This window comes from Idiotropiscis lumnitzeri, chromosome 6 (genome assembly GCF_059441095.1).
Source record: "Idiotropiscis lumnitzeri isolate Australia: NSW breed Sydney's pygmy pipehorse chromosome 6, RoL_Ilum_1.0, whole genome shotgun sequence".
NCBI lineage: Eukaryota > Metazoa > Chordata > Actinopteri > Syngnathiformes > Syngnathidae > Idiotropiscis > Idiotropiscis lumnitzeri.
The window spans coordinates 3,179,911-3,190,068 of NC_142396.1; the positions used below are offsets into that span (position 1 = coordinate 3,179,911).

General features: G+C 45.5%; 2 protein-coding genes across 6 annotated transcripts in view; both read left to right on the forward strand.

The window, feature by feature from the left end:
* The window catches only part of lsp1a (lymphocyte specific protein 1 a), a 20,197-nt gene extending 19,552 nt beyond the window's left edge, over positions 1-645 (forward strand). Inside the window, exon 14 of the transcript XR_015844042.1 lies at positions 627-645. The gene's annotated coding sequence lies outside the window, so the exon portion shown is untranslated. The remainder of the gene's footprint in view (positions 1-626) is intronic.
* The window catches only part of LOC148334557 (troponin T, fast skeletal muscle isoforms-like), an 11,949-nt gene extending 2,092 nt beyond the window's left edge, over positions 1-9,857 (forward strand). The window contains exons 2-14 of one of the 5 annotated variants that reach the window (XM_088298174.1): positions 627-667; positions 1,907-1,920; positions 2,269-3,536; positions 4,970-4,987; positions 6,452-6,470; positions 6,559-6,604; positions 7,402-7,518; positions 8,157-8,234; positions 8,322-8,435; positions 8,797-8,909; positions 9,263-9,353; positions 9,438-9,478; positions 9,671-9,857. In XM_088298174.1, coding sequence (XP_088154300.1) covers positions 6,560-6,604; positions 7,402-7,518; positions 8,157-8,234; positions 8,322-8,435; positions 8,797-8,909; positions 9,263-9,353; positions 9,438-9,478; positions 9,671-9,707 — 636 coding nt within the window. In that variant the 5' untranslated portion in view covers positions 627-667; positions 1,907-1,920; positions 2,269-3,536; ... (1 more) ...; positions 6,452-6,470; position 6,559 and the 3' untranslated portion in view covers positions 9,708-9,857. The remainder of the gene's footprint in view (positions 1-626; positions 668-1,906; positions 1,921-2,268; positions 3,537-4,969; positions 4,988-6,451; positions 6,471-6,558; positions 6,605-7,401; positions 7,519-8,156; positions 8,235-8,321; positions 8,436-8,796; positions 8,910-9,262; positions 9,354-9,437; positions 9,479-9,670) is intronic. The other 4 variants (XM_088298169.1, XM_088298170.1, XM_088298172.1 and 1 more) reach the window with 4 other exon arrangements.
* Positions 9,858-10,158: the final 301 nt, after the last annotated feature.

A 10,158-nucleotide genomic window follows, 5' to 3' on the forward strand; every position in this document is an offset into this window, starting at 1 on the left:
AAAACTATTGTTGGTTAATCGCATCGGATCCGGTGCGGTCCCGCCACCATCGGCGCGATGATATCATTCATTTTGATGCGTGTGCCACGCTCTCTTCTGATTGGGCGAACTGTTGCCGGGCAAGTTAAGCGCCCACCCCAGCGTGCAATATGACTCGATGTGCGATACGACGCAAGATTTGATCACGTATGACGGCGAATGCGCTCCCCTCTGATTGGATCGTCTTTTTCGCGACACGTGACCGGAGATTAAAACTATGGTGATTGCAACATTTATAACGAGCTAAGTGCGTCGCAGCCGCAATACGATCAAAGATTTTCATCCGATTGGATGAACAGTCCCCCTGGGCATTTCCAACGCTAAAATCGAATATGTGACGAGACGTCCACCGCATTGGGCATCCCGATATTATACGATTTGGTTTGACATCATCATTTTATTTTTCACATTCTATGGGGGGGCGGGGGGGTCAATAGCGTGTGTGTGGGCGGAGATTTCTTCTGTTTTTTTGAAGCCGAGCTTTAAATAAAGCCAGCTCGAAATCAAGATGTCTTGAATAAAACGCGCGCAAATAAAGTGAGTTCATTTTGGTGTGACTTTGAAAGCGTTTCTCGTTTGACTTGCAGGTTCCAACGTCCACTTTCAACATGTCCGACACCGAAGACTAGTAAGTTTTTATTTGGATTGCATTCTCGTCTCCTCCCTCGATTGTTGTCACTTTCCTCTCGTCTCTTCTTTTGTCTTCTCCTCTCTCATGTCTTGTCTCCGCATGTCTTTTTTCCCTCTCCTTTCTTTTCTCGTTTGTATTTTGACCTCCGGTCTCTTGTACCATCTTTTGTCCTCTTTTTCCTTCACTCGGCGCCCCGTCGCCCCTCTCGTGTGGCAACGTCCACTTTTTTCATGTCTCCTCTCTTTGTATCGTTGTCATTTTGGTGTCTCTTTTCGTGTCCTCTTATTTTATGGTCTCCTCTTGTGTCTTCTTTTCCCGCCTTGTCTACTCCATTTGTGTCCTCCTTTATCCTTGCGTCTACGCTTGTCTCATGTCCTCTTTTTTTTCGGGATGTCAGTGGCGGGCCGTCAAGGCCTTCTCTGCTGGCCTAACAGAATCAAGAAAAAATGATCACATTCTTCACATTGATGTCAAATTGTATCCGAGTGTTGAATTTTTAGCTTTGAGTTTTTATCCAATCAGAATTCAGCTCGCTCGTGTTGCCAGGCAGATTTCCTAATAGCGAGAGCACGCACCGTTCGTCCGAGGCCTTCAGGTACAATCGTGCGGGCGTCTCTTCTGTGTGAATGAGGCGTTTGATAGTTGAGAGGCAGTTACGAAAGCCAATCAGATCGCGAGTTGGTTCCAGTGAGGCCTTCTCGCTGGCGTTACGTTGAAGGCGATGAGCGCGTCTTGCGATTGGCGAGGGGGCAGCGCTACGCGGAATCAACGCAGCCGAAAGTCGTAACTGGCGCCCGTTGGAAAATCTCAAATCTATTCTTGCTTTTTTTAAACCTCAATGGCTGAAGGAGGGAAAAGTGTGCATTTAATTGCAGATACGCTTGCCAGGACATTTTCGAGAGAAGCGACGTCGTCTATTAACACTCACTCAGTCGTGCGTAAGAAACTCTGTGGATATTTTTTGTCCTGCCGTGGTGTCATAAATGGCGATCACATGAGGGGGATTGATTCAAGTCGGACAAAGTCGGACTTGACTGAAGGCCGACGTGTGAAATTCACGACCCGCCACTGTTTTATGTATATCATATTTTTACCTTCTTCTCGTCTGGTGTTCTGCCCCCCTCATCTCTTATTGCGTGTCTCGTTCGTACTCTTTTGGCGCTGTCCTCTTCTGTCTTGTCGCTTTGTTGTCTCTGTTTCTCCTCCGTTCACTGACCTTGTGTCTTGTGTCCGCAGCGATCAGGCGGAGGGTAAGTACTTTCAACCGTGTGCTCCTTTCTTGCTCCCACTGTCATCGTCATCGTTAGCCTTGTCATCGTCACAATGGTCCTCTTGGTCGTCACGGTCCTCAGTCGTCTACCTTTGTGCGTCGTTGGCTTTGTGGCCTGACGCCTCCAACTCTCAGGAGCAGCGTCCCCCCCCCCATGGCGGCGTCTGCGGTCGCCGGTCGTCTCGCAGCCGCCGCCATCGGTGTCTCGGCATGACGGCCCGCATGGATCCCTCCGATGAACCCGCGGAGTTCAACTGCGGGCGCACGTGGGATCTTTTTTTTTTGTAAATGTCCTTCTGCTCCTTCTCTTTCTCGGACCGCCGTGAAGAGTACGATGGTAAGACCCTCACGCTAACCCGTGCTAATGGCTTCCTTTTGTGACCTTGTCTTGATCAATTAACCTCGCATAAGCGCAAGTGGCACGCCAACATCGATTTCTAACACTTTTGGACCCCTCCCATCTTGCTGCCCGTCCTTTCAACTTGCCGTCTCTCTGCTCGTGGTTCTCAAACACGGATCGTGAAGTTGTCATGGCGTCCCAAGCCAAGAGAATTTCTCATTAAAAACCAGTCACTCCGCCCTCGTTGAGAATTGGGCCCATTCAAAGCTTTGATATGATTGTGGCATCATCGCACAGATCTCACGTCCCACATCCGTTTTGGGTCAATTTGGTAAAAAAAAATAATTAAAAAATTAAATGGCATTTTTCTAGGAATAACTGGGATTTTTTTCACTATTAAAATGTTTTTTTTTTTTGTTTTTTGTTTTTTTTAGAAAATAAAGACGTCTTTTCCAGAATAAAAGTCAAATTAATCACAATAGTTTGACAGTGGTGCCCTGACGTACAAGTTGAATTTGTTCCGAAAGCACGCTCGTAACTCAAAAGACTCACATCTCAAATCATATTTCCCATGGAAACCATTGGATTGTGCTGCGTATATATACGTATATACACATTTTCAAAATTGTAGCCCCTGCCTCCCAAAGACGTATTTATACGTCTTAGCCTTTTTTTTTTTTTCTTTTTGCGGCATCGCTCCATGTTTTTATGTCCTTAGAACACAATATTCTGGCAAAAGTGACAAAATCCAGAAAAACAACACTTTGATTGAAGTGTTTCCTCTTGCGAATGTGGGTGGAATTAAATGAGGTAATTGTCGTTGACGCGTAAACATGAGTCGCGAGCGGCAGCAAGGAGCGTGAAGTCTCTCTGCCGCTTGTATCTCAAGCCGGCGCTCGCAAGCCAAAAAAAAAAAAAAAAAAAAAAAATCATCGAGTGCGGACGTCGAGTCACTCGTACGTCATGGCACTGCTGTATCTTGTCTGAAAAATCGGATTTGATTTTGGTAAGATTACGATATCTTCGTTCTTGTAAAGATTTGCACACGTGGTGATGATGTGAAACAAAAATACAAATTCTCCCCTGAGCGTTTGAGAACCAACCTCCCGTTTCTTTGCCCCCATTAACCGCACGTGGTGTGACCGTAGCGGAGGAGCTAGTAGACGAGGTCGAGCTGACCCATGAGACAGAGGCACAACCTGAAGTAGAACCCCAAGCCGAGGTAGAATCTGAAGCGGAAGCAGAGGAGCCCGAAGGTATGTGGCATGGGCGGGGGCGGGGCTTATTCTATCATCCTTTTCCACACCACAATGTGCGCTCCAGCCATGCTGATGCTAACGCTAACTTACCTTCCTTTCACCTCTGGCCAAAGCCAAAAACACACAGCTAGCTTCAGATAGACGATAGGTGTCGAGCTCTGGCCCGCAGCGTAATTACATTTGGCCTGCGAGGCCGTACCAAATGATGTCTATCCAAACATTGTATTGCATTCTTAAAACCTACAGGAAAAATTTGCAGTTCAAGAAAAAAAAAATCACCATTGATATTGTTTTGAAAAAATTAAATGCTGGCCCGCAGCTTTGCTCAAGTTCTACTTTTCGGCCCATTGTGTATTTGAGTTTGACACCCCTGACTTAGACTTTCATATCTATGAATCATTTTCATATCATTCCATCGATTATGGTAAAGTCTCTTGAATTGGTCTTTCCTCATTTTTTTTTCATTTTTTTTTTGCCGCTTTTGCTTTTCTCTACGTCAAAGTGTGCCTTGCTGAAATCGGCATGCTTGAAGTCCTTTGATTTGAGGCAGTGGCCGTAAAGACAACCAAAAAGAACACAAACGGCATCCCAACAATCAAATGTTTAAATATTTGAATATGATCCTATTTTTTAATGACCATCGCAACTTGTTTTCCTGACGGTGTCGCGGTCCACTCGCCTGACTTGTGTGCGGGCAGCGTGGGATCGGTTCCCAATTCCTGACGGTGTCTGTACGAGTCCTGCGACTGGCTGGCGACCCGTTCAGGAAGTCGCAGCATCCGAATTACGATTTTTTTGCAATCTGATCGTGACAATTTGAGATGTTTTTTTTTCTTTACCACATTGCCCGGCGGATACAAAAAACAACAACAATAACGACAAACTGCTGCTCTATCTGCTCGAAAGCTGTTCTTTGTTCTTTGGATGATTTCATACTGGAAATCATTCAAATTAAAGCTGAAGCTTAAAGCATCATCGGAATCACAAGATTTCAAATGTAATCCTAATCAAAATTCAATCTGTGCAGTCATAATTAAAGCTGCTTTTTGGGGGGGGGGCGGTGTGATGTGATGGCATTTAACAATGATCGTCACCATCAGAATTAAAGCTGCTGTCTTTCTTGTAGGAAATAAATGGCCGTTTAGCGCAACATGTAAGCAATCAAAACAATCCAACGTCTGATTTGTTTTGCTTTGGATGAGCTGACACGCTAACAATCTTCGCCGTGACGGTAGCGCTAATCACGCTAACAGCGCTAGTTGCCGCCGAGATGATTGAATGTCAATCATCAGGATAAACTGGACTCCAGCTTTTAGCTTGTTAGCATTTAGCCGACGTTTGCCTGTGGAACTTTTTGCTGCTTCCCGTGCGCCGACGCTAACACTTTCATTTTCTATTCTGCTTTTGTTCTGGACGCTTGCTGCATGCAGAGGCCTTTGAAGAGGAAGGTACGTTCTTTTCACAATAAAACTCTTCATCTTTCAACTTTGGAGCATCGCACACTCGTGTCCCCGAAAAATAGAGCAATAAAAAAAAAAAAAAAAAAAAAAGATTCTCGTGGAGAAAAAGGGTGAAAGAATATGAGATGCTAACAAGCCCCCACTGCTCGCTCGTTAGCTGCATGGCATGAAGCAGCCGGCCAATGGGAGAGGACCCTTGTGGTCATGTGACCGTGCCCGTCTTGTCGACAGAGAAGACGACACAGAGTTTGGGGGTCAAGCCAATGAGAAAGACTCCACCCTTTTGGTTAGCGGTTAGCGGTTAGCCATTAGCGACACTGAAGAGAGTCATTAATATCATGGTGAACCCTCGCTATAGAAATTGAGGTTGTCATTTTTTGAATGATTTCGATTGATGGATTATTTTAGCTACTATTCCATCGATTGCTCCAATAGTCAAATAGTTGTCCATTGACTTGATGATTAATTTGTTGTCAATTAATTAATTTTGACACCTCTACCATTTAAGCTTGTTTTTGGTTTAGTTTTTAAGCGAATGTAGCTTGTGCCGTAGAACTGTCGAATTCTCACGAGCATAGATAGCTGGGGGAAAAAAGTCCTGTTTTTTTTTCTTGAGCTCCTTGACCTTTGTTTCCTTCACCTTGAGAAGTTTACCAGCCTGTTGGAGCTCGACTAGAATCTTGCAATTGCCCTGGAGCCGACGCTGGCTTCATCCACCTCGACTAACGCGGTGCCTCGGAAGAGGCACGGTAATCTGGCGACATCTTGTGGCGTCTTAGGGTGTTACACAAAGATCAAAATAAATAAGTGGGTCGCTGTGGATAGATGAGACGTTGAAGTTATGAAAAGACACTTTATTATTGTTCACACATTCCCACGGTCAAGAAATGCGGGACTGTTGTATAATATCACTTTGAGGAAAGGAAAAAAAAAAAGACTCGCTCGCACAGTTCTCCAAATGAGAGGCGAACTGTGCTTGCTTCAAAATGTTGATTGGAACAAACACACACACACCCTTTTAGCATCGGATATTTCAGCAGCAAAAAGTCCACTAGCTCAATGCTAACATATAATTAGAAGCACATTAGAGGGGCTAATGCAAATTAGCATCGATGTCACGGTCATTCTCAAGCGTCCAACAACGACTTGACGGCACACGGAGCAGCGACCTAAATACTTCTTCTTGCTGTCAGCCGCGCTGCATCGAGCTCAGTGCTGCCACCTGGCACGCAGTGGCACAAGGCGGTACTACAACTTGAAAATCGTCCTAGTGAGGGTTCACCGTCACTATCTTTTAATACGTTTGCTCCTTTCCCCCCCCTTGAAACGCTAATCACCAATTAATCATTGGAATGCTCGAGACACTTTCATGCGTTTGGCCTCTAACAGCATTCCATTTACTTGTCCCCTCCCCTCTCAACTGCCGCCGCCATCTTGATTTGTGTCCTGTAGAGGAGAAGCCAAAGTTCAAGTAAGTCATATGACAAGGGAAACCTTGCCTTCTGCTCCTTCCAAAAAAATGGCAACGAATGAAAGGAAACCTTCTCGTTCCATCCTAGGATGAGCGCTCCCAAGATCCCAGATGGCGAGAAAGTCGACTTTGATGTAAGTTGCTGGCGGAGGTGAGAGTAAGCAAGTCCAATTTGTGCCAAATCTCAGCAGGAAGTTTCAAGCAAGTCCCTACTTGACTTCAGCAAGCCGTATAATCTTGTTTCAGCGGAACCTCGAAGATGTCGGTTTGACCTCCGTCCCGTTTTACTCCCCGTGAATCCTTTTCCGTATTTCTTCCTGAGTGTTCGATACGTGGGTCGCCCCATGTCGGCCTTCGTCATCGTACTAAATTACCGTAAGGATCAGGAAACTTACAAAGCTGCCACTCGGGGAAAAAAAAAAAGATTTGACGTTTCAACGTGACACTTTTTACGTCAAATGATAAGTTTCACATTTGGACGTGAAAGTTGAACTGATGACTTTATGATAACGTGCTAAGTTTCACACTCTAGTGTGACAAGCTCCCACGTTATTGCGTGAGAACGTTCACATTTTAATGGCAACGATCATGTGATGCGTTTTGAGCAGCAGCAGATGACGTGCCAATGCGGGGATAAACATTTTGGACTGGGCAATGCCGTTCAAACAAATTGCTAAGTCGTTCGGACGTATCGATGAATTTGTTGGAACGTATTGCGAAAGCGTAGAATGAACACTTGGGACAATATTTTCTCCCCCCACTGTCGTCAAGTTAGAAAAAAAAAAAAAAAAGCAATTGCGATGATGTTTTTTTTTTTTTATTAGATTGAAATTTTTTTTCACATCAATCGGCGCCATCAATGGGTTCTGAGACTTTTTTTTTCAGACGTTGAAAAAGTCGCTCAGTCTGACGGCGGTGTGGGTGCGTTCAGGACATCCAGAAGAAGCGTCAGAACAAAGACCTGGTGGAGCTGCAGGGCCTGATCGACGCTCACTTTGAGTGCCGCAAGAAGGAGGAGGAGGAGCTCATCGCTCTCAAGGATCGGATTGTGAGTGTGGCCACCAATCGCTTCGCACGCGCATCGCTGACTCAGCGGGACACTTCATTAGGCACATCCAAGCCGGACGACCCGCAAATGTTTGTGTTTGCGTTGTGTTGGGAATTATTGCAATTTGTTGTTTTGGCCAGCAGACCAACTCCTCACCAAGTCAAAATGATTGAATGAAATTCAATTGAAATGGAAAAAGTGGGTGCAAATACATTTTTGGGTGTATGCAAAAAAAAAAAAAACATTTAGCCGAGCTCCAAAAGGAGACGTGCCAACTGTCGTCAATCCCGTCACAAAAAAAAAAAAGTTTGTTTTTTGGGCCATTTTAGTTCACTTCATGGGAGTTCCAGTATGAACGTCAATCAAGTGTGTGTGTTGGCTATAAAAATAAAAATATGGCTTATGATTACTTTATTATTATTATTACATTTGAATTCATGATCAATGATAAAAATAATAATGACCAATGATCATCGTCATCGTGATAAGGACCAGCGATACTTGCAATCTTTTTCCGTCTTGGGTTGCGTTCGAGTGTGTACCTAATGAAGTGTCCAGCGACGTTAGCTGGCCCCAAACACGTCCCGATGACTCGGATTCTGAATTTCATGTTGGATTTGAATCTCCACTTCCTGCAGGAGAAGCGTCGCGCCGAGAGGGCTGAGCAGCAGAGGGTCCGTGCCGAGAAGGACAAGGAACGCCAGGCCAGACGTGAGGTCCGTAGACCCCCCGCCCCACCAACATGTCGTGCCCCCTCTCTCACACCGGAAAGCCACGCCCACTATTGCTTTTTGTGCGTGCAGGAGGAGCGTCGGATCAAGGAGGAGGCAGACGCCAAGAAAAAGGCCGAGGAGGAAGCCAAGAAGAAGTCTGCCCTGTCCAACATGGGATCCAACTACAGCAGCCATCTGCAGAGGGTAAAATAAAATGCAACTGTGTCATTTGCATGTGTTTTGTCCAGAACAAAAATCGCACTTTTGTCATGTTTCCTCTGGCGGAAATGGTTGCAGCCAAAAACAAACAAAAAAATATCATTCAAATGAAAAATAAAATGGAATATCAATTGCTGGGGTCGGCAGTTTGGCTTTTGTCCAGCTGCAGTACACTCTCGAGCCTGATGGTGGCAGACAACTAAACACATGAAGCTCGAAATGACGGCTAGGCGGATGAATCGCGTCAGGAGTAACAGATGGAGAAGCGTCTAGATGAGGGCTGGATGGCCGTAAGAACGAAGGAAGGGACTTACGCCATGATCCTTTTTTTTTTTGTCTCCGTCAGGCGGACCAGAAGCGAGGAGGAAAGAAAGAGACGGAGAGGGAGAAGAAGAAGAAGATCTTGGCCGCCAGACGCAAGCAACTCAACATCGACCATCTCAACGAGGACAAACTCAGGTTCCATCCTCCGCTCCGTGCGGTCTTTTCAGGGCTATTATTGTTTGCAAAACAATTGCAATATTTTATGCCGATATAAGCTTTCACTTTGAGATCAACGTGAGCGAGATTCGCCTTGACCTGAATCCTTGGTTATATTATCTTAGATTAGGTCGCATGATCATTGATGTTGGCAAAATGTCACTCATCAGATTATCATGGTTTGGTACATTGTTTGGCTTTCTTTCAATGGTATAAATGCTTTTTTGTGCGTTTTTACTTTCAATAAAGATTTCACGGTTTCATTTTTTTTCTGTTGAATCCCAATTGTCGCACAACCTCCAATTCGGCCTCAACCATCGATTGTGTTCCAGGGACAAGATCAACGAGTTGTACGATTGGATGTGTCAGCTGGAGTCGGAGAAGTTCGACCACACGGAGAGGCTGAAGAAGCAGAAGTACGAGGTGGGTTTCGTTGTTCCCCAAAACGACACGCAAAAAAAAAAAAAAAAAAAGTGACATTGGGCGTGGTCTTTGCGCCTCCCACAGGTCACCACCTTGCGCAAGAGAGTGGAGGAGCTCAGCAAGTTGTAAGTAAAAAAGCCTGAGCATGTGAGCATGTCGTAACGACAGCGCCGCCGCTGGTCAGAAGGGCTCATGGCACCATGTCACCGCCATCATTTTTCAGGACATTTGTATTTTGATTTTTTTTTTTTTTTTATATCGACAGTGTATCATTTTAAAGCTAACCACAAATGTGGCTTTATTGGTTGGGTCCACAGCAGCAAGAAGGGAGCCGCCGCCCGCCGCAGGAAGTAGACGTCGTGGCCGAAGTTGGTCGAGCTGAGAAGACATACCACATGATTGCGCTGAGGATGCAGGGTCATCGCCCGCCGCTAGCCACCTGTGGCTCGCTGCTAACATTCGCAATAAAAACATGTTGGACCTCCTCGCGCTCTCGACCCTTTGCTTCTCGGTATTTTTGTAAATAAAGTTTGACTCTTCAAGACGCCTGTTTTTTGCACCTGTCGTCATTGCGCGATATGAACAGGAAAACTGACGCTCGTGCTGAGGTGCGAACAAAACGGCTGGAAAGGCACAAAGCTTTGCCTTATTTGAGAAATATCCCTTCGGCTTCATGCTAACAAACAATAGCGAAACACACTCGACATGCTAACAGTGAGCGCGGAGGTGGCGGCATCTCGTGCCGCCAGTCACTTACGATCCAAAGACTGTTCTTTGTTTTTGTATCTGCGCGACTCTACGGTTT